This window comes from Astatotilapia calliptera, chromosome 13 (genome assembly GCF_900246225.1).
Source record: "Astatotilapia calliptera chromosome 13, fAstCal1.2, whole genome shotgun sequence".
In the NCBI taxonomy this organism is placed as follows: Eukaryota; Metazoa; Chordata; class Actinopteri; order Cichliformes; family Cichlidae; genus Astatotilapia; species Astatotilapia calliptera.
Window position 1 is genome coordinate 29,381,520 of NC_039314.1, and position 22,921 is coordinate 29,404,440.

Genomic DNA, 22,921 nt, shown 5'->3' on the forward strand with positions numbered 1-22,921 from the left:
CATCAATGAAGGTGAGATGGTTACGTCTGTAGGCTCGTGTGTCTTTGTAAGGACACACTGAGGTTTTCAGGAAATTGGGGGACGTTTTGGAAAATGAGGACGTTTCTGGTTTGCAGAGATGTTGTTCAGCACATTTTGCGTACTTTGTCTCATCTTTAAAAAGCTGTGAGAGTCCTCGGAGTCGGTTTAACCCTAAAGCTGACTGCTTCTTTAAACTGTGCGCCTCAGATCCAGGACATCAGCGTGGAGACGGAGGACAACAAGGAGAAGAAGTCGGCCAAAGACGCTCTGCTGCTCTGGTGTCAGATGAAGACGGCAGGGTGAGTCCTTCGGTTCCTCTCCTGAAAGTTTCTTATACGACTCTGCGCGGACTGTGATTGGCTGTGGGTCCAGGGAGGCGGGTCGAGGGGGGGCTGTCGCAGCTCACTTTCAGCACGTTGATGTCATTACTCTGACATGGTTAGATGGATTTATGATGATTTCTTCTTTGCAGATATCCTAATGTCAACATCCACAACTTCACCACCAGCTGGAGGGACGGGATGGCCTTCAACGCCCTCATCCACAAACACAGGTAGGGCTCAGCCTGCTGCAGGTGCTGCGCAGGGTCGAGAGAAACCCGGCACACGCTTCTCCGAGTGGAGAAATCTGACGTTTGATGGAAACACTGGCTTCTGCTTAATCGCATTTTTAAAAAACAGATTAAAATGATTTTTAGAGGAACTCTCTACGAAGACGAACACTCCAACACCACAGCAGGAGCTCGTGGGAGCTTTTACCGCGGCGTCCTTCAGAGCTCATTAAGATTTAAAACCTTCCTTTCTTTAGTTTATTAGGTGTGATGTACGCAGGCTTCTACAAAACTTTCACTTGTGGACAAACTTGTTTTTCTTTAAACCTCTAATCCTGATGGAGGGAAGGCGGAAACATAAAGACTAAAGTTCTGTTAGTCACAAAAAGAGATGAGACGAAAACATCCTGATGAAAAAGGAAGGCAGCGTCTCGTTAGCAGTACCGAGGTCCGGTCAGACGCAGCGTCCTGTTCTGACTGCTTCAGACAACCCATCACCCACTTCTGAGTGCCTCCCTATCCTCCAGGGTGATGTTGGATGCTGGGACCTTTGCATTGCTGAGACAGGCTGAAACTTTTCATCTGCACAGCATCTTACAATGTTGTGTTTGCAGCCATTCCCCACTTCTGTGAATGGTACTCATAAATCATGACGATTTGCATATCAATGATCATAAACTGACCTCACAGCCCATTCTGTCCTTAGTTCCTCAGGTTCACGCGTTGCTTCTCACCTGCAGTTTATCAACACCAAGATGGCGACAGCAAAAAATCTGAGCTTCCTAATTCATCCAGACAACTCGAGCTAATGCGCTGAACTCTGACAGGGATCATTTTAGCCTGCGTGCCATCAGCGTGTGACGATGTCTGCGAGTAGAGCTGGAATCACGTCACCTTTTGACCTTTCTCCTTCTGTTTCCGGTCTGCAGACCCGACCTGATCGACTTCGATAAGCTGAAGAAATCAAACGCTCACTACAATCTGCAGAATGCCTTCAACCTGGCCGAGCAGCACCTGGGCCTCACCAAGCTGCTGGACCCCGAGGGTAAGCCACGGCGCGCGCACGCACACACACACACACACACACACACACACACACACACACACACACACACACACACACACACACACACACACACACACACACACGACATGTTAAATCTGCGCTCTTCATGCTCGTGTGCAGACATCAGTGTGGACCACCCTGATGAGAAGTCCATCATCACCTACGTGGTCACCTACTACCACTACTTCTCCAAGATGAAGGCGCTGAAGGTGGAGGGCAAGAGAATTGGGAAGGTGACGACGACTTTAAAGAACAAAGAAACAAAACGTCTCGTTAAACACTTTCTTTCCTGAAATATACCAGACGTTAAGCTCACGTTGGTTTTTTCCCTTCAGGTTCTGGACAACGCCATCGAGACGGAGAAGATGATCGAGAAGTACGAGTCTCTGGCGTCTGACCTGCTGGAGTGGATCGAACAGACCATCATCATCCTCAACAACAGGAAGTTTGCCAACTCTCTGGTGGGAGTCCAGCAGCAGCTGCAGGCCTTCAACACCTACCGCACCGTGGAGAAGCCCCCAAAGTCAGTATCTGCTTTTAATGCGAGACATCGCCATGGAAACAGACGAGAAGCGTTTTTAATTAATTTAGACAGGAAGTGGTAACAACGACAAGCGGCGCGCTTAATGTGCCGGATGGTTGTGCACACAGCAGCGAACTCTTTGTAGAGGAATCTCCACCTGCACATCCAGGCAGGTGGAGATTAAGATGAATAGACACTCAAAGGTGGAGCGAGACAGAATTACAGAGATGAGGAGACTAAAGACAGGCCTGGAGATGATGGAGAGATTGGGCGGAGCCATCAGTGCAGCGCAGACAGTTAGACGTGCTTCAGGTGTGTGTGTGTGTGTGTGTGTGTGTGTGTAACCACGACACACAAACAGGAAGCAGTGCACAGCTGCTTTAAAGGAGATGAAACAATATGAAACAAACCTGACGTTTAATAGTTTTCCTGGAACGAGTCGCACATCTGAGAGCAAAGCAAAAAGACTCGCCGTTCCTCCCGTTACACTGAGCCGACAGCAGCGGCGGAGACTCCTCTGCAGGGTTCAGACGGCTGAGTTTGTGCTGCTGTGTTTCAGGTTCACAGAGAAGGGAAACCTGGAGGTCCTTCTGTTCACCATCCAGAGCAAGATGAGGGCGAACAACCAGAAGGTCTACACCCCCCGAGAGGGCAAACTCATCTCCGACATCAACAAGGTACCCGGCCGCCCCGCCTCCAGCTCTGTGTCAGAGCTCAAGAATGGAGCCTTTAAACGTTTATTTTACATTAATCTGCCCTGAGAGGCGAAGCGAGCTGATTGGACGGTTTAGAGTCACGCCTGGATGTGTCGACCTGGCTTTGAGTCCAAACCTGTAAAGGTTCAGAACTGCTCGGATCCAGATGTTCAGACAGATGTAAAGACCTGCTCCTGTGTGCGTTTGTTTTAGGCGTGGGAGCGTCTGGAGAAGGCGGAGCACGAACGGGAGCTGGCTCTGAGGACGGAGCTGATTCGTCAGGAGAAACTGGAGCAACTCGCCCGACGCTTCGACCGCAAAGCTGCCATGAGGGAGACGTGGCTGAGCGAGAACCAGAGGCTGGTCTCACAGGTACGCTCGGCTCCGCCCGGGTCACCTTTGATCGAAACCTTTTATAGGAATCATTTTAATTGATCTTTATGTCCTCTCATCACCTCCATGTTTCCTTTCCTCTTTTCCTTCCCTTTCCGTGTATCCTTTCTTATCTTCATCTTCTTCTTGTTTCCTATATCCTTATTATTTTCTTTCCTCTCTCCTCTTTGTCCCCATTCCCTTCCTCATCTCCTTTTTTCTTTCCCACTCCCTTCCTCTCCTTTATCCTTATTCCCTCCCCTGTCCCCTCCTCATGTTGTTTCCTCTGTGTCTTCCTCGTTTCCTCTCTCCTCTCCTCGTTTCCTTTCCTTTGTCGTCCCTCAGGATAACTTTGGATTCGACCTTCAGGCCGTGGAAGCTGCTACTAAGAAACACGAAGCCATAGAAACGGACATCGCTGCGTACGAGGAGCGAGTTCAGGTGAGTCCGTCACCTGCTCGTCTCGTCTGACGTCCCGTATTGATTGGTTTAGGCGGAGGTCACAGGTGACGGAGTGAAAGCTTAGAAAGTCATTCTCCTCCTTATCATCTCCTCCTTATCACCGGTGTAGGCGGTGGTTGCCGTGGCAAAGGAGCTGGAGGCGGAGAGTTACCATGACATCAAACGCATCACAGCTAGGAAGGACAACGTGATCCGGCTGTGGGAGTATCTGCTGGAGCTGCTGAAGGCCCGCAGGCAGCGGCTGGAGATGAACCTGGGCCTGCAGAGAGTCTTCCAGGAGATGCTCTACATCATGGACTGGATGGACGAGATGAAGGTACGGAGGGACGGCCGCCATCTTTTATCAGTGGCTTTGTCTTCCTGATTGGTCGTTCTTATTTCTTTACTCGTCCTCTGAGGACACGTGTTTGTGCTCTGCTGCTGGTTTAACCTCCGCCCCTGTGCTCTCCACCTCCAGATGCTGCTGCTGTCTCAGGATTACGGGAAGCACCTGCTGGGCGTGGAGGACCTGCTGCAGAAGCACGCCCTGGTGGAGGCGGACATCAGCATCCAGGCCGACCGAGTCCGAAACGTCAACCGCAACGCTCAGAAGTTTGCCAGCGACACCGAGGGTGCGACACGCAGACTTTACCCGCTTAGCTCCAGCTGTTTGTTCTCCAGTAACACCTCCATCTCACCTCCTGCTCCTCCTCCTCAGATTACAAGCCGTGTGACCCTCAGATCATCAAGGACCGAGTCGCTCACCTCGAGTTCTGCTACCAGGAGCTGAACCAGCTGGCGGCTGAGCGGCGAGCGCGCCTTGAGGAGTCCCGCCGCCTGTGGAAGTTCTTCTGGGAAATGGCTGAAGAGGTGATCAGTTGTTGTTGTTATTTTATTTGTAGTAAATCGGTGGTTTGAGCTCCTGCTCTGAGGAGGTGTGACTGAAGCGTGGGTGTGTGTGGGGTCTGTAGGAGGGGTGGATCAGGGAGAAGGAGCAGATCCTCTCCTCCGAGGATTATGGGAAGGACCTCACGGGCTCGCTGCGACTGCTGAGCCAGCACAAAGCCTTTGAAGACGAGATGACCGGCCGCGCCGCCCACCTGCAGCAGACCATCAAACAGGGCGAGGAGCTGGTGGCCGACAACCACTTTGGAGCCGACAAGATAAAAGAGCGAATCAAGGACATCCAGGTACGACGCACCTGTGCCGCGGTCACACACGACACGATTGAATCCCCGCCTGTTCCTAACGCCTTCCCTCCAACCTCCCGCAGGAACAGTGGGCGGCTCTGGAGCATCTCTCCGCTGTCCGTAAGGCCCGCCTGCAGGAGGCCTGCAACCAGCACCAGTTCCAGGTGAAAACATTCTCCCAGTGTCAGAAACCAGCGACTGAACTCGCCTGGCACAGGAAGGTAAACGTGCTGTTTGTTTTTCCGTCTGCAGGCTGATGCGGACGACATCGACACGTGGATGCTGGACGTGCTGCGGATCGTCTCCAGCGTCGACGTCGGCCACGACGAGTTCTCCACTCAGGCTCTGGTGAAGAAGCACAAGGACGTGGCCGAGGAGATCGGCAGCTACCGGCCCGTCATCGACGCTCTGCACGAGCAGTCGCGGACGCTGCCGCCCGAGAAGGCCAACTCCGAGGAGGTGACGGACGCAGCAAAGCTTCGAACCAGGTAAAGCTTCAAAATCCCAGAACGCACCTCGCTGACGGTTTGTGTGCTCGCAGGTTCAGAGCCGGCTGGCGGGCATCGAGGAGCGCTACAAGGAGGTGGCCGAGCTGACGCGGCTCCGGAAACAGGCGCTGCAGGACGCTCTGGCGCTCTACAAGATGATGAGCGAAGCCGACGCCTGCGAGGTGTGGATTGACGAGAAGGAGCAGTGGCTCAACAGCATGGACATCCCCGAGAAACTGGAGGACCTGGAGGTCGTCCAGCACCGGTAAGAACCGGCCCGCCATTGGATCGTCGAAGAATAACGGAAAATATCAGATTTCCATGCAAACGCACGCCGTGCCCACCCTGTCCGGGTTACGCCCACAGTCAGCGCGCTCGTTTAACGGCTCAGTTACGGGGTGTTTTACTGCTCCATCAAATATTCTGCCCTCTCCTCTCAGCAGGGCCAGAGATAATGTTCCAGCAGTGGAAGCTGTGGGAACAGACCAGTAAACTGTTATTTACACCAGACACAGGTTCTTCAGAGTGTGTGTGTGTGTGTGTGTGTGTGTGTGTGTGTGTGGTTACATGGTTCGTTCACAGCAGCCTTCTTCTCGGGTTTTCAGCTGCTTGTCTCTGTTTTGTTCGACCACAAAACGTCACATGGATCCGATCCCAGATGCTGGTTAAGTGTGTGTGTGTGTGTGTGTGTGTGTGTGTGTGTGTGTGTGTGTGTGTGTGTGTGTGTGTGTGTGTGTGTGTGTGTGTGTGTGTGTGTTTAACTGCCCTTGTGAGGACCAGGCTCAGACTCCAGCAGGTTCCCTGCATCATTAAACTCACTGAGAGTTTTGGGGAGGTTCGATTGGTCTTCGGGGTCGGGCACGAGGTGGCACACACCCTGGACCGGTCACCATTAGTCAGCAGGTTGAATTACAGCAACAGACACACCTGTGTTATAAAAGCAGTCAAACCCATCGCACGCCCCCATGAAAAAAGACTTTTTGAATGAACCGGAGTCTGATTAAAACTGGAGTTTTACGAGCTCAGGTTTAATTTGATCTCTGCAGCAGGAATAAAAACACGGAGCTGTAAATGAGAACAGGTCCACCTCAGGATTAAACTCTTTTCTTTGGCATTAACTGTCGTTGTTTGACTGTTTCTAAGCTTTTCATGGCCAGATTCAGCCGCTCAAACCTTTGGTGTAAAATCCGACTTTGATACGTTGTTGGGAGAGTTAAAGCAGCCCGCCTGCTCACACCTGTGACCTCTCATCCTGGTTCTCCTGATCGGCCGTTAGGACAAAGAAAACTGTCCTGCAGCTGTTTGTTGTTTGCAATATGGATTCACAGGGTTTGCATCTTTTTGAAATATTCATGCTGATGATCCTCGTGACGTCCGACTAACCGTCTCTGTTCAGGTTCGAGAGTTTGGAGCCGGAGATGAACAGCCAGGCGTCCCGGGTTGCCGTGGTAAACCAGGTTGCCAGGCAGCTGATCCACAGTGGACATCCCAGCGAGAAGGAGATCAAAGCCCAGCAGGACAAACTCAACACCAGGTAATCAAACTGGGATTATCAGGAATCTGATGACAGCACGGCGATTAGGCTTGTGAAGGAAGCGAGATTAAAAACGACAAAGAAACCGATCTGAGACTGAAGAAGATGGCGGAGAGGAACGCGAGCACGTCGGTCAGCTGAGAAACTTTTAGTCACAGTGAAAACTTTATTTAGCAGCTGATCAGAGACGAGTCAGGAAGTGAAGCTGGACTGAGGTTAAAAAATGTATTTTTACCTGTTTTAAATGACAAATAATCAATCAGAGCTTTGATTGAACCAGAGCGGTCCGTGTATCCAGCAGGTCTGCATCTGGATACGTTTGTGATGTTTGGCTGAAAACATGAAAGCATTTCTCTAAACTTTTCTTATTTCACTTTGATATGAAATATTTATAAAGCAACACCAGCTTTGCTCCGTCTCAGTGGAAAAACTTCCAGACACTCCTGGATCCTGGTCGGCTTCAAACCTGTTTCTTCCTGATAAACTGAGCTAAGCTAACAGAAAAACTGAACACAACCCCGCGGTTATTAAAGTCTGTTCATGTCAATAAAGACACTTTAAAGATACTGTATACTGGTAATTATTTTAGGTTATTTAATAGGAAAGAATGTTTTACTCATAAATATTCATTGATTAGGTGTAATTATGTCTCTCAGCATTAAAAATACATGTTGCTCCGCCATATTGAATACAGAGACGGAGATGTCTAATCAGTTTATGTGTGTGGTTACAGACCGGCTACTTATGCAGTACCGCTGATATGGACACAATTAATCATGTGACCCTGCCCTCATAGAGGGCTGGCTAAACATCAGCTGGTTATAAGCTAGCATCTGTGAGCTAATGTTAGCCTCGAGTGTCCTAAAAATGACACTTTTCCTCTGATAAATAGTTTGGCTACATTCTCACATCATATGAACACTTAATCAGTTAAAGTCTAGGAGTCCAACAATGTTAGCTTCACTTCAGAGAAAGGTTTACCAATGCTGGCTAACAGCGGCTAGCAGCAGCTAACAGAAGCTAACAGCAACAAAAACAGCAGCGCTAACTGACAAGAAGGTTCAGCAGCTCACCTCAGTATCCCTGTCATCAGTCTGAAATAAGCTTCCCTGACTTGTTTCAGACTCCTTTGAAGCTTTTACAGCGTCCTCCAGAGGGAACAGATTTGGATAGAGTCATACTTATATGTGAGATTAATGAAGTCTGAGTAACTGAAGCAGATTTTTAAAACTACACTAAAGATCAGTGCTGGTTGGATCTAAAGCTGGAAGCAACAGAATATCTCGTAATTTTTGGTTTACATTTGTAATCGTAGAATAAAGAAAGCTTTAATGTTGGTTTATATTCAACATTAAACGTAAAACAAATGTTGGGGCTAAACCAGAGTTAAGCTGTTATTAAAACTGAGAATGTAAATAAAATGAGTTTCAATTTTACTTTGATGTCATTTATAATAAGTGAGCTGCAGGGTTGATCTGATTAACCGGCATCAAACCGTTCCTGAGCAGGTAAATCGAATCAGAGTTGACGGTGTTTCTGTGTCCAGGTGGAGTCAGTTCAGAGATCTGGTGGATCAGAAGAAGGAAAGCCTGAACTCGGCTCTGGGAGTCCAGAACTACCACCTGGAGTGCAACGAGACCAAGTCCTGGATCAAAGAGAAGACCAAGGTACCAACAGAGCCAAATTACCAAAACCGGCGAACGACGAGAGGCGTGATTTTTACACGAACCACTCTGTGGTGCCTGATCGATCTTTTTGCCCCCCGTCTGTGTGCAGGTGATCGAGTCGACCCAGGAGCTGGGGAACGACCTGGCCGGCGTCATGGCTCTGCAGAGGAAGCTGACGGGGATGGAGCGCGACCTCGTGGCCATACAGGACAAGCTGAGCGACCTGGGAAAGGAGGCGGAGCGTTTGGGCTCCGAACACCCGGAACAGTCCGAGGCCATCAAAGGGCGTCTGGCTGAGATCACCGGCGTCTGGGACGAGATGAAAGTAGGCTTTTCTCCCCGTGTCTGTATATAACTACCAAACGGAGAATTTGGTGCCGCTAATCATCTCCTGGCTGTTTTCAGGACACCCTGAAGAACCGGGAGGAGTCTCTGGGCGAAGCCAGCAAGCTGCAGCAGTTCCTGCGCGACCTTGACGACTTCCAGTCGTGGCTGTCGCGGACGCAGACGGTCATCGCCTCTGAGGACATGCCCAACACGCTGGCCGAGGCCGAGAAGCTGCTGGCCCAGCACGAGGGCATCAAGAACGAGATACGCAACTATGAGGAGGACTACCAGAAGATGAGGGACATGGGTGAGATGGTGACGCAGGGCCAGACGGACGCGCAGTACATGTTCCTGCGACAGCGGCTGCAGGCGCTGGACACCGGCTGGAACGAGCTGCACAAGATGTGGGAGAACCGGCAGAACCTGCTGTCCCAGTCTCACGCTTACCAGCTGTTCCTCCGGGACACCAAGCAGGCCGAGGCCTTCCTCAACAACCAGGTGAGCTCGCCGTTCCATCTCACCTGTGCTCCACGGTGTAGAATCTGAAACCTCAGTTACCATGGATACCAGACTACAGGAAATGGTTCAGAGGGTCATGTGATGTGAGCACAGAGTGAACCGCCGTCGCATTAATGATGCTCACAGTCTCCGATCTGCGACAACCGTCACATGATTTTTGCCCAGATCTCTCCCTCTGTACCCCAAGTGCATGCTGGGACAGAATCCAGCTTCTTTCTTTCTTTGCATAACTTTTACCCAAATAAAAACCTTTAGCTGGAAACAGTGAGTCAGAGGTATCAAATAAAGACGCCTCAGTCTCTGAGCTTCACACAGTCAGAGAGCTCAAACGTCCCGCAGAGGATGTCAAAGGTCAAGTAGCTGCTCAGCTGAGAGACGAGAGTGACGGGACGTGAGGTAGTTCAGAAGTTCAGCCAGCCCTGTGATAGGTGAGCAGCGTGAGCATGGCGCTCGCTGTGCGATCAGAGGCCTCGGCCTGCGTCACAGTCCAGGATTCAAAGAATCATCAGCTGTGATTTCGAACACTTCAGATTAGAAATGTTTCTGGTCGTGCGGCTGTTTTCTCAGGTCACACGCTGCCACCTGCTGGTGAAAAGCCTCCATTACAGCCACGTGTTTACCCTCAGCGTGTGATCTACAGCAACTCATTTCTGTCCGCTTCAGCTCACTCACACGTTTTCAAGCGAACATGTTACGTTTCTTTTACCAGTTACACAGAACATTAATTAATAAAAACTCCAGAACAAATGGTAATGTCTCTGTGTTCGGTCTTCTCCTCCTCTGGCAAAATGGTGGAAATCCTGATGATGATGATGATGAAGGCTGTGCTTAGCCAGGCTGCTCATTAGTTAGCGGAGATGGGAGGATTACATCAGACGAATTAAAGTTTAAGCTGGAGCCTGGTGGCTGTGGCTCAGGCGGAGATCATCTCAGTGTAACAACCTCAGCCTGCTTCCTTCACTTTAACGTAGAAGTTCGATGGTTTTGAGATTGTTCTTACATTTCATTCTGAAACAACCCCTTTAAGATGACTTTGTTTTGATTGGCTGCCCCTCGAGCAGGCTTGAAAAAGCCCCACCCCTCTCTATGACATCATCCAGATGCTAGTTTTTAACGACTCCTCTGCGTTCCTCCACCAGGAGTACGTCCTGGCTCATACAGAGATGCCCACCACCCTGGAGGGCGCCGAGGCTGCTATCAAGAAGCAGGAGGACTTCATGACCACCATGGACGCCAACGAGGAGAAGATCGGCGCCGTGGTCGACACCGGCCGCCGCCTGGTCGCTGACGACAACATCAACGCCGAGCGCATCCAGGAGAAGGTGGACTCCATCGACCAGAGGTGACCAAGAGTCTGTCAGTGTGTGAGAAATCGATCCGGGAAGGGAGAGAGGATCATTTGATGATTTCCTGTTTACGATACATGTGACGATGTTAAAGGGAAACGTGAGCTTTACAAACTTTAACCTTCTTGCAGAAAAACGAAACAAAATAACTTTTGTTCTGCAGACACAAGAAGAACCGAGCGGCTGCCAGCGACCTGCTGACGAGGCTGAAGGACAACAGAGACCTGCAGAAGTTCCTGCAGGACTGCCAGGAGGTAAAGCGCCGCCATTCAAAACACACGAAACATCCAGAGTGCGGAGGGCTTAGCCTCTGCTTCAGCTGCTGCTGGTGTCTGAGCTCGTTTGCCGGCTGTGTGTCCTCAGCTGTCCCTGTGGATCAACGAGAAGATGCTGACGGCTCAGGACATGTCGTACGACGAGGCCAGGAACCTCCACAGCAAGTGGCTGAAGCACCAGGCCTTCATGGCTGAACTGCAGTCCAACAAGGAGTGGCTGGACAAGATCAACAAGGTGAGCAGGGAGGAGGCGGAGTCAGACCGAGGAGGGAATCGGAGGACTGAAGTACGCAGCACAGATGAGCCCAGCAGCTGTTAGAGTACGAGAGCAGCCTGTCGGTGCTGGGTGACATCACTGAGAGCAAAAGCATCATTTTCAGTTGGCAGCATAAACATCACACATCCTCGTATATCAGCACAAATATGTAAAAGAGTCCCTGTGACATCGCCTCTTTTAAAGCTGCCGTGTTTCTAAGCTGTCATCCCTGAACTCAGGAGCGTTGTCCAGTCCAGACCAACCGCTCGGCTCAAGGTGTAGACGCGACGTTGTTTTCTGCTCTGACGATTGGTTGAAACCTCCTGTGCCGCAGGACGGGCAGACGCTGATGGCAGAGAAACCAGACACGGAGGCCATGGTGAAGGAGAAGCTGGCGTCCCTGCAGACGATGTGGGACGAGCTGGAGTCGACCACGCAGACCAAAGCCAAGTGTCTGTTCGACGCCAACAAGGCCGAGCTGTTCACGCAGAGCTGCGCCGACCTCGACAAGTGGCTGGGCGGGCTGGAGGCGCAGCTGCAGTCGGACGACTACGGCAAAGACCTCACCTCGGTCAACATCCTGCTCAAGAAGCAGCAGGTGAGGACGAGGTTTCCTTTCAGTGTGAACTATAAACTGTATATCTGCACGATGTTGGCTAAAAACACTTTGTTATTGACTCTATCAGCTGTCGGAGGGTTTCCCTGTAAACTGGTATTGGCAGTGATGCATGAAGGAGGAGAAACCTGGACCTTTGATTTCAACAGCAGGGCGGGTTGGGCCCCAGCCCCCCCCTTCTTTAGGCACGCCCCTGACTCGTGTTATTCTGCACAGAAACAGCTTTTTTCATAATCAGATAATTATTGATTGATTGATCCGAAGCTCGTCGTTACTGCGAGTCCTCCATCGCCATGCTTTCTAAGCAGCTTTTACATAATTCAGCCTCACACTCGCTCCTCTTACGTAATCGTTCACTGGAGTGTCGAGCCCACGCTGAGAGCGCGGACAGCCGTGTTTGTGAGGACCTCGCCGTTTTTCCACTGATGATGGTTTTAAAGGTGGAGGTCCTCGATGGTGCCGACGATGGTTTTATTAATGTAAGAGTAACAGGGAGGTCCTCACAGAGATGGTAAAACAGGAGCGTGTGTGTGGTGTTGGAGGGAGATCATTAGTGTTTGATCTGTCAAACAGAGAGAGAGGAAAACAAACCTCCTCCTCCTCCTCGTCTTCCTCGCTGCTCTAATTTTAGTTCAGGCTGTCCTGTTTCTGCTGCAGACGTTCGTTGTGTTTGTCAGTCGCTTCTCGGACGTCAGGAGATTTTTTATTTTACATTTTTGACAATACTGAAGGAAAATAAGACGAGGCCTCAGAACCAGTTTTTAAAATTATATTCTTTAAATTTATAATTTTTTAACACTGTTTGGTTCTTCAGTGAGCAACACTGTTTTTAATTTAAAGTATTTATATTTAATATTGTCTTTTTATACATGAATTCTATTTTTAATGCAAACTTTATGATTTGATTTATTTCTCTATTTTTGACTGTTTTGCATTTTTACTCATTAACTGAGTTTTGAGCTTCTCTTATTTATTTTATTTATTTTTGTTTATGGTTTCTTTTTGCTGCTTATATAGTATTTTATTTTTAAAATGTTGATTTTATTTAGTTTTTAGGTCTTTGTTGCATTTTTTTAATATTTTGATTTTTCGGTGGATATTTCTCGCTTTGCATTTGCTCCTCATCAGAATATTTTCTGAAGGTATTTTATTAAATTATTTCATTTTCCTCGTTAAAGCAAAAAGATGTAAATAAAGCAACATCGTGCCGACGATTGAACCGAATATCAGAAAAACTTTCAGCTCTGTTGAAACAAACTGTTTGTCTTAGACGTCATTCACATATTTTCTGGGGGGGGGTTGCGCTCGTGTCTGTGGCTGCAGCGGCGTCTTCTCCCCGTCTCACCTGTAAACTGTCCTCCTGCAGATCCTGGAGAGCCAGGTGGATGTACGTCAGAAGGAGGTGGAGGAGCTGCAGAAACAGTCACAGGCCCTCAGCCAGGAAGGGAAAGGCTCCGAGGAGGTGGATGGACAGAGAGTCACCGTGGAGAGGAAGTTCCAGACGCTCCAGGAACCACTGAAGAAGAGGAGAGACCACCTCATGGCCTCCCGGGAGATCCACCAGTTCAACCGAGACGTGGAGGACGAGATCGTAAGTTTTTAATGTAACGACCTCTGAAGGTGAAAATCATCTGGGCCCAACAAAAAGTTAGTAAAATACAAAATTAATGGATTAATTTGTATTATATTGTGTCAAACATTAAAAGTAAACGAATTTGGAGATGAATGAAAATGAATCAAAGAAAAACTTCAGCAAAAAAAGTCATAATGCATGAAATGGAAAATTAAAGAAAATATCCTTTAAATACTACAACAACACAAAAAAGTACATAAATAATTTATGTAATTTTAAATGTGATTTTGGTCCTTTAACGATGACACACATGTTTTAATAACATGAACACAAACGTCGTCTCCACGTTTCTCAGAAACGACTTTTGACAGAAGTCGTTTCTGAGAAGGAACCAGAAGTAAAAGCGTCAGAGAGGAAGTTGCAACAGCTGCTGCGGTCACACTGATAACACTGATGTGGGAATAACAGGTGACGTGTGTGTGTGTGTGTGTGTGTGTGTGTGTGTGTGTGTGTGTGTGTGTGTGTGTAGCTGTGGGTGGAGGAGAGGATGCCTCTGGCCACTTCAACTGACCATGGACACAACCTGCAGACGGTCCAGCTCCTGATCAAAAAGAACCAGGTACGCCTCACCTTTACCTGCAAACTGCACGTTTTTCACGCTGATGGTTTTTATTTCTAAGCACTTCCTGTTTGGGATTAGGGATGGGTATCGTTTAGGTTTTATCTGATACCGGTGCCAAATCGGTACTTTTGAAACGGTGCCGGTGCTCAAACGGTGCTCAAACCGGTGCTTAAAGAATGGAGAACACAAAATTGGTCCAAAAACCTCTCATGTTCATCTGTTTTTTGTAAAAAGATAACAATGTTAGCCTTTTCTGCAGCTATAGGGCATATATGGTATCACTCTTGGCTGGAAGCAGTGCTTAAACAATGGAAAAAACACAAACTTTGTCCTAAACCTCTCATGTTTAACTGTTTTCCACTTTTTCTTTGGTCATTTTAGCCTTTTTGGCCAGGGTGAAGGGAGTATCTGCCATCAAACAAGAAGACAGCCGCATGTAGCTATGATGATGTTTGCTAGTTCACCTTACATGCATTAATTCAATAACGTGGTTAGTGTACTCAACGTAAATTACACACGAACAACATTAAGCTACTCACGCAGAGAAGAACGGCTGCTGCTGCCGTCAAATACGGTGCATTTCTCGGCTTTTAAAAAAAACGCTATGCGTCTCCAGGTGTTTCATGAGATTTGAGGTGTTACCTCCTTTGACAGTATCACAGTATCAGCTTAAAGCTCTTGTTGCTGCTGAGTTTGCATATTTTGCTGTGAAGTACAGCCAGACTTTTGACCGCTTTGCCTTGGGCATTTTTAATCTGTAGCTCTGCATAAAAGAACGTACGTACCTGGCCCCGCCTACTATCCTCGGAAACGTAAAACGATTGGCTAGAAGTGTATCACAGCTCAGGGAAAAAAAAGCACCGAAATAAAGCACCGAAATGTGCGCTGCTTTTCGGTCTGGTTACTACCGTTTATGATGGCACCGGACACCGGTACCCATCCCTATTTGGGATTTTTACAATATTTCAATATAAAAGCAGTAAAGCCTCATATAATCCTCTCTGTGACCTTTGACCTTCACAGACCTTGCAGAAGGAGATCCAGGGCCACCAGCCTCGCTATGACGACATCTTCGAGCGCAGCCAACACGTCCTGCGCGAGGACAGCCCGACGACCGAGCTGATCCGCCAGCGGCTCGCCGACCTGCAGTCGCTGTGGGAGCAAATCAAGAAGGAGACGGAGAAGCGCCACACCCGCCTCAGCGAGGCCCACGAGGCGCAGCAGTACTACTTTGACGCCGCCGAGGCCGAGGCCTGGATGAGCGAGCAGGAGCTGTACATGATGTCAGAGGAGAAGGCCAAGGTGAGGGGAGGAGCCGTGGGGGGGTGTGGAGAAGACGGACGCTTTCAAACTAGCAGAGCTCTGACACGTGAGATCCGGCTGTGTGATGGAAACCTGAGTCAGGTTTTAGTGCACTGGCACCTCAGTACATCCTCTTACCAAACAGAGTCAGGTGGATGTGTTCAGATTTTCAGAATAAAAGCATCTCTAAGGACAACATTTTCCCCGATTCTTTTCCTGCAGTTCTCTCTGACTGCCCTGCAGCAGCCCTGTGTTGCATTCAGGCACAGTGTGTTTGACCCGGTCCTCTTGGCTTTAGAGAGCAGCGTTGGATATCTCTGAGCAGGAAAAAAGACGTTAATGAAAATCTTACAGCCACTTAATCTCATTGGCTGTATGTTTGTTGAGGCTTTCCTTGTATGTCTCTGTGGGTGTATGTTCTGTTTCAACTGTTAGATGTTTTGAAGGCCAGATTACTGAGTTAAGTTTGGTGATCAAACTGTGGGAGCATCTCACCTGCTGATCAGAATTCCACTGTGCATCAAAACTGGAGCTCCGACTTCTCAGACGCTCCGTTTTCTTCTGTTGGAGCACTTTTAGCATCTTTATCCGACCAATAATATGGCTGCTGTGGGGTTATTGTGCTAACACGGTCCAGACCAGGACTAGCAGACAGCTAGTGGCTACAGCCAACTGTCAGTCAAAGAGGCCACGCCCCTAATAATGCAAGTTTTAAGCCTAAATATAACTTAACCCGGTGAGTTATGAAGCAGTTGTTATATTTGTCTCTGACTCCTGAAATGAACCCCAGAGAAACTGTTAACGTGTCTCCTCCAGTACAGAAAACCTGTCCTCTGCATATAGAGACTCTTATTCTACTTCCTGTCTTTTACTTCCTTTTAATCTTTAATCTGTGACAAAAGTTGAATCTAGTTTTTATGAAGGGGGGAAATGACCCACAGAGAACAGTGTGTGTGTCAGGCTGTGAACATGTTTGGGAGTCTACGGGGACAGACTCACTGCTGGAGCCTCTAGTGGACGTTGGAGGAACTGCAGCTTTTAACCTTTTAACTTTGCTGTAAAATATCTTTAAACAGCTTCATGCTTTTCTCAAACACTCCTCGACTCTTTGAACCATCTTGAGGAAACATCCTGCACGATTTAAATAAAGACGATGTTACAGAGAGTCGGTCGGTCCGTGTTTCTGTCCTCATGGCTAAAAACTTCCTCTTTCTTGGTTTTCGGGCACCTCCTGTTTCCTCTCTTTGCTTTTGTGTTGGTATCAGACTGTTTCTGCTGCTCAGCTCACTCTAAAAACTCTGGAGGCAGGTGATGTTTTCACTTTGGTTTTTCTGTGGCGTCAGTCTCAGGTGAACTCTGCAGGTGAGGGGAAACTGTCAGAGCTGTTTAACAGTCCCGACTCTTCTCAGCTGTCCTTCCACTGCCTTCACTTTTCTGTTCCTCAGCATCTCCTCTCCTTTCTCACTTCTTGTTTCTGATTCTTTAATTTAGTTTCTTTTTGAATCATGTTGGAAAGTCCAGAGAAATCTGAGCTTTTGCTTTTGCTAAAATCAGCCTGTGTGCGTCTATAGGACGAGCAGAGTTCGGTGGCCATGCTGAAGAAGCATCAGATCCTGGAGCAGGCGGTGGAGGACTACGCCGACACCGTCCATCAGCTGTCCAGCACCAGCCGGGGCCTGGTGGCTGCCGGGCACCCCGACAGGTGAGGTCATTTTCCTGCTTTGTCACAGAGAGGAATGAACTTGGCGAATAATGAGGATTTAAAATCTGTCCTGCAGCGAGCGCATCGGCATGCGTCAGTCTCAGGTGGACAAGCTGTACGCCGGCCTGAAGGATCTGTCCGAGGAGCGCCGCGGGAAGCTGGACGAGCGTTTCCGCCTCTTCCAGCTCAACCGGGAGGTGGACGACCTCGAGCAGTGGATCGCCGAGAGGGAGGTGGTGGCCGGATCGCACGAGCTGGGACAGGACTACGAGCACGTCACCGTGAGTTACTCGATCAGCCGCCTCCTCGCGCCGTGCAGGCGCCTCTGAGGTTCTTATGGAAGCATAAAAACCCGACGTGTCCATATAAAAACGAGTGAAAACAGGACGTCACAAAGACTTTAAGGCAGCACGTCGTTTGTGAGCATGCCCATTTCTATTTCCTCTCCTCTTGCAGATGCTGCAGGAGCGTTTCAGAGAATTCGCCCGCGACACGGGCAACATCGGCCAGGAGCGCGTGGATGGCGTCAACAAGCTGGCGGACGAGCTGATCAACACCGGCCACGGCGACGCCGCCACCATCGCGGAGTGGAAGGACGGCCTGAACGAGGCCTGGGCCGACCTGCTGGAGCTCATCGACACACGGACGCAGATCCTCGCCGCCTCCTACGAGCTCCACAAATTCTACCACGACGCCAAGGAGATCCTCAACCGCATCCTGGACAAACACAAGAAGCTGCCGGAGGAGCTGGGCCGAGACCAGAACACGGTGGAGACCCTGCAGAGGATGCACACCACCTTCGAACACGACATTCAGGCGCTGGGAACGCAGGTGAATATTTCTCGTCTCCCGCCGAGCCTGTCCGAGCTCTCGTCCCGTTAAACGAGGTCGTCCTGATTATCTTCAGTCTGCCTCTCGCTGAACGATCAGAAACTCATAAACTGATATTGTCCAATGAGAAATGAAGGCAGTGACGTTATTTAGAGCATGCTGATGGAGACTGTCGTGACTCTGATTCTGTAGCTTCATGTTCAGTTTTTCCTCCCTCGTGTGTTTTTAAGCTGTTCCGTACGCTGAAACGTTTCCGTGCTGCTTCCCTCGCAGGTGCGGCAGCTTCAGGAGGACGCCGTTCGCCTGCAGTCGGCGTACGCCGGAGACAAAGCCGACGACATCCAGAAGCGAGAAGGAGAGGTGAGCCTCGGTGTCGGGCAGCAGAGGTGCAGAGAAACCACATCAGTTCACTCTCGCCCTGATCTTCCTCCTCCTCTTACTGACCAATAAGCGCTGATGTCGTGACGTCACGTTAAAAGGCTGTTTGCCTCGCGCATGCTGCACTGCTGCCGCACTAACACCGCACTCTTCCTGCGCAGCTCAGCCGCTTTGTCACATGAATAATTTTAGCTCTCTGAGACACTCGGACACGAGCTGGAGTCACAGATCGAGAGGTGAAGGGAACGTTGGAACTCCCAGAAACATTTTAGGATGTTACAGGGCATGGTCAAAATCCTGGGAACACACTTCCAGCTTTGTGTTATTCCCATAATGAGGAAAAATCGTTTAAAACCAGAGTTCAGGTTTAAGCGTCAGAGGTGAACGGGCGCGTGGTCGCTGCCGTGCGCGGCGTGCAGAATCGTGCACGGCTCACCGCTCCCCATTAAAATGCAAGTTTAATATCTGATTGCTCCGCCCACTTTTCCAAAACAGAGAAACTGGCGTTGCAGTTTGAGGTGAGGATCGTTTTTGGACTCATAAATTTCATGCTTTTAATGATTTAATCACTTTTTATGCGAGTGTGCAGCAGTGTAACAAACAGAGTCCAGATGTGCAGTCTTAACACGTTTCGCTCAGATCAGCGTCTTTGTGTGAAGGTTACTGTTCACGACGTGCGTGTTCCTACAGTCACGGCTGCGTGCGCCCGTCGAGCTCGACACGAAGCCTCATTTTCATATCAACTGTTTTTACTCTTTGCACTCGGAGCTCGCTGTAGAAACGTGTAAGCGTGACTCCATCTTTGCCCGTCAGCTGAGGTTACAGGCGAGGAACAGGCAGTCTCGTCACCTCCAGCTCTCGCGTGTCCTCAAACGGCTCAGCGTCACGTTTCTGTAAATCTGGACAGTTTAATTAAACGTTGGTGAAAAACCTTCAAATGAGGATTTGACTCCAGAGAGGAGGCGACGTGCTGGGCTGAAAGAGAAGCAGCTGAGCAGCTCGCACACCTCGTGGCTCCGCCTCTTTCTGTTTGGCGGTCCGGTGCTTTGCCAAACAGGGATTTGCAACGTTTCCGTGTGTTTTTCATGTGTAAGATCTTTATGTTGGTAAACAGGGTTTACAAAGAGGTTCAATGTAACATTTTAAAATTACACATAACTCTGTTATTGTAATCACATTCTAACAATCCAGCTTTTTGTGCACTTCAAATATGTTTGCAGAACTCTGGTGATTTCTGTTGCATTATGTGCATTATCCTCTTGGCCAGATCGCTCTGAAAGAAGACATTTTAAATGTCAACGAGACTTTTCACCTGGATAAATAAAGGATACGTAAACGTCGCTGCCTTGTGACAGGTTGTTTGAGGCTTATGAGAGATACATTGTTTCATAGACCAACAAGTTATTTATAGCAGTTTAAATGCGAGGCATCATTTCTTGGCACTGGCATTAGTATTTTTACGGGGGTGTGGTGCCGATACGGCGTCACTATTTGTGCTTTGTAAACACGATGTCGCTCTGTAACCTTTAACATAGTAAAAGGATCCTAAACAAGCCGACCTGCTGTCGGCGTTCCTTCATTGTTAGGAGAATGAATGATGGCGCTGTAGTGCTGAAACTCTTACCCGTCCCTGCTTCCGATTGGTCAGATGCCGACTAGCTGTCATGTGACCTTTGAGCCCACTGGGATAAGTGAAGCCAGGTGAGCAGAATCCCGGACTTGTCGTCAGTTCGGCTCTCGGGTTTTGGATTCGCCGCGATGAAGAGCAACGTCACGCTCCAATAAAGTGGAGCCGTGCTTCGTGCGAGCTGCTGGGTTTGCTCCGTATTCGTGTCGGTCCCGCCCTGCTGGAGCTGGACTGTTGATGCTGAGCACTGAGTGTTTTTGATGGCGTTGTGTTTTGACCATTCCCTGTATGTCCGTTTCCTCCCTGACCGCCCAGAGGAGAAAGGGAGAGGTGAGACTCTGTTTACAAACGTCGGCTTTGCATCAGTCTTCATTTTGGCTGCAGTTTTAGGCTTCCTTTCCTCCAGTCTGACTAAAATGTTGATGAGCCGCAGTAACATTTTAGTCCTTCCCATGCAGCTTAGTGTTTCCCGCAAACGCTCCGAACATTTGTTCTTTGTCTCCGCTCGCCTGGGCCGCAGAGGGGGTTAAAACAAGCGCTGCTCGTAGTTTGAGTCTGCTGACTCGGCAGAGACAGAAGACAACAGGCTGACAGGTTTGGCCTCCAGCGAAGCTTCTTTCAAACTCTTTTTAAATAGTTTCCGTCTTCCTGCACCTTTAGCTACCAGAGCGTTCAGCTTGCAGTCCTCCGCAGCCACGACTCCGTCAGCTGACGAGTCGCAGAGTCAGAGGGGTTATTCTGAAACGATGCCGGTCAGCCGGGCTGTTCGGCTTTGTAAGCATTCACCGAACAACCCGCCTCCTCAAACGCAGTAAAAACATCTGCAGCCTGGATTCATCGAAAAATGTTACAAATACAAGACAAAATCTAATAAAAACTCCCAAATAATTCGATCAGTTTGATGGACTTTAATGTGCAGATTCACATAAACGCACGTTTCTGCAGAAAGTCACCAGTTAGTAACAAACAATGTAATCTTTAACATTAGTAATATGTGAGGTACATTTAAAGACAGCTCAGCAGTTAGTGTGAAAGCAATGTTTTCGTTCTTACAGCAGCTTTGAATGATTCACAGTTCAAAATAATCCTTCTTTATCTGATCCCCCCCAGGTCATCCCATCTGAAACGGCTTTAGCTCCTCCCACTTTAAAACAGCATTGAACTGATTGGCTACATGTTGCGATCCCCTCTCTGTGACATCATACAGATCCCAGAGTACCGTATTATTAGAACCTGATCGTGTTTGATATGAACCTGAAGCATGAAGCAGGATCAGTCCACGCTTCCTTCTCAGATAGATGATATATCCTGTCTGCTTACGTCATCGTCTGGAATCCGAACAGAGCCATGAATAAATAGATAACAGCTGATGTAATAACTGATGGAAGTGCTGCTGTTTGCTCTCCAGCTTTGGCCTCTGCAGTCTGCACGTATGACTTTTTATTTGCTGGGATTGGCTTTTATTTGCGCCCTCAGGCTGTGACGCTCCCCGACAGCACAGCTGGACGCCTGAAACACTAGATCTACTGCCCCCCCCTCCCCCGTAATGATCTGAGTCTGGATGTCATCACTTCCTGTCCCCCTCCCTGATTCTCAGAGGCCCAGCCAGCTCCTTTTAGCCTGCATTAATTAAACCAGGTCTTCTGAGCCTCTCATCACTCGGGGCTGACCGTCGCTCTTTGTTGTCTCCTCCCCCTCAGGTGCTGGAGGCCTGGAAGAACCTGCTGGAGGCGGCGGAGGGCAGGCGGGCGAAGCTGGTCGACACCGGAGACAAGTTCCGCTTCTTCAGCATGGTGCGCGACCTGATGCTGTGGATGGAAGACGTCATCCGCCTCATCGAGGCTCAGGAGAAGCCCAGGTAGGAGGCACGGAGGGGGCGGAGCTTCCTGTAATGACTGTATCCCTTTACAGGTTTATTATAAAACTCATCCTAAATGTTTCTGAATGTTTGGGATCAGAAACGTCGCTCATGTGACGCCGTGCTTGTTTTCAGGGACGTGTCGTCCGTGGAGCTGCTGATGAACAACCACCAGGGCATCAAGGCGGAGATCGACGCCCGCAACGACAGCTTCACCGCCTGCATCGAGCTGGGCAAAGCCCTGCTGGCCAGGAAGCACTACGCTTCAGAGGAGGTGGAGACTTCTCACATTTCTCACTCGGAGCGAGCACGCCAAAGCTGCCGCGAAATCCTTCATTACTCTGTTTGTGGTGATGTCATCGCTTTACTGAAGTCATGAACTTTTGAATCTTTCCTCCTCGCAGATTAAAGAAAAGTTGCTTCAGTTGACGGACAAGAGGAAAGACATGATTGACAAGTGGGAGGACAGATGGGAGTGGCTTAGACTGGGTAAGTGCCTCCGTGCTGTTCAGTTTATAGTCCGAGGTGAGCGGGTGGATTTGGGTCTAAGGTGTGGATTTGCTTCCAGTGCTGGAGGTGCACCAGTTCTCGCGGGACGCAGGTGTGGCTGAGGCGTGGCTGCTGGGACAGGAGCCCTACCTGTCCAGCAGGGAGATGGGGCAGAGCGTGGACGAGGTGGAGAAACTCATCAAACGCCACGAGGCCTTCGAGAAGTCGGCCGCCACCTGGGAGGAACGCTTCGCTGCGCTGGAGAGGCTGACCACGGTGAGCGCGCGCCACGAGAAAGCGCCGTCACCGGATTAAATCTCAGCTCTGAAAAACGAGACGTTGACTTTGTTCTTCTGGTTCCAGATGGAGTTACTGGAAGTGAGAAGAAGGCAAGAGGAAGAAGAGAAGAAGAGACAACCGCCCGCTGAGGCCCAGCCCGCCGACGCTGCAGCTCAAAGGTAGTTTGAAGTTTCCTTTGTGCCGGAAACTTCTGGATGCTGTAAGCAGCGTTTTGACTGTGTTTAAGACTCGGCCGTATTTCCTCAGGAACAGCTTTGTGTCATCGTCAGAGTCCTTTCTCCTGTCACTTTTCACAGACACATGTACAGTTGCCATTTGTGTTATTGTGACAAATATTTTAGATTATTGTTGTT

At 49.3% G+C, this 22,921-nt stretch overlaps 1 protein-coding gene across 6 annotated transcripts in view; it reads left to right on the forward strand.

Annotated features, from left to right (window-relative positions):
• LOC113034882 (spectrin beta chain, non-erythrocytic 1) overlaps positions 1–22,921 on the forward strand; it is a 99,123-nt gene that overhangs the window by 66,961 nt on the left and 9,241 nt on the right. For 4 of the 6 annotated variants that reach the window (XM_026190024.1, XM_026190025.1, XM_026190027.1 and 1 more), the window contains 36 exons: positions 229–320; positions 494–574; positions 1,501–1,616; positions 1,758–1,870; positions 1,973–2,160; positions 2,720–2,837; positions 3,069–3,227; positions 3,573–3,668; positions 3,799–4,005; positions 4,147–4,300; positions 4,387–4,538; positions 4,640–4,858; positions 4,942–5,022; positions 5,111–5,317; positions 5,400–5,611; positions 6,743–6,880; positions 8,427–8,547; positions 8,657–8,872; positions 8,953–9,372; positions 10,533–10,735; positions 10,903–10,993; positions 11,103–11,249; positions 11,605–11,868; positions 13,253–13,477; positions 13,989–14,078; positions 15,105–15,383; positions 16,955–17,085; positions 17,162–17,366; positions 17,542–17,916; positions 18,190–18,276; positions 20,237–20,251; positions 21,622–21,779; positions 21,915–22,053; positions 22,184–22,268; positions 22,348–22,544; positions 22,632–22,726. In XM_026190024.1, coding sequence (XP_026045809.1) covers positions 229–320; positions 494–574; positions 1,501–1,616; positions 1,758–1,870; positions 1,973–2,160; positions 2,720–2,837; positions 3,069–3,227; positions 3,573–3,668; positions 3,799–4,005; positions 4,147–4,300; positions 4,387–4,538; positions 4,640–4,858; positions 4,942–5,022; positions 5,111–5,317; positions 5,400–5,611; positions 6,743–6,880; positions 8,427–8,547; positions 8,657–8,872; positions 8,953–9,372; positions 10,533–10,735; positions 10,903–10,993; positions 11,103–11,249; positions 11,605–11,868; positions 13,253–13,477; positions 13,989–14,078; positions 15,105–15,383; positions 16,955–17,085; positions 17,162–17,366; positions 17,542–17,916; positions 18,190–18,276; positions 20,237–20,251; positions 21,622–21,779; positions 21,915–22,053; positions 22,184–22,268; positions 22,348–22,544; positions 22,632–22,726 — 5,876 coding nt within the window. The remainder of the gene's footprint in view (positions 1–228; positions 321–493; positions 575–1,500; positions 1,617–1,757; positions 1,871–1,972; positions 2,161–2,719; positions 2,838–3,068; positions 3,228–3,572; positions 3,669–3,798; positions 4,006–4,146; positions 4,301–4,386; positions 4,539–4,639; positions 4,859–4,941; positions 5,023–5,110; positions 5,318–5,399; positions 5,612–6,742; positions 6,881–8,426; positions 8,548–8,656; positions 8,873–8,952; positions 9,373–10,532; positions 10,736–10,902; positions 10,994–11,102; positions 11,250–11,604; positions 11,869–13,252; positions 13,478–13,988; positions 14,079–15,104; positions 15,384–16,954; positions 17,086–17,161; positions 17,367–17,541; positions 17,917–18,189; positions 18,277–20,236; positions 20,252–21,621; positions 21,780–21,914; positions 22,054–22,183; positions 22,269–22,347; positions 22,545–22,631; positions 22,727–22,921) is intronic. The other 2 variants (XM_026190026.1, XM_026190023.1) reach the window with 1 other exon arrangement.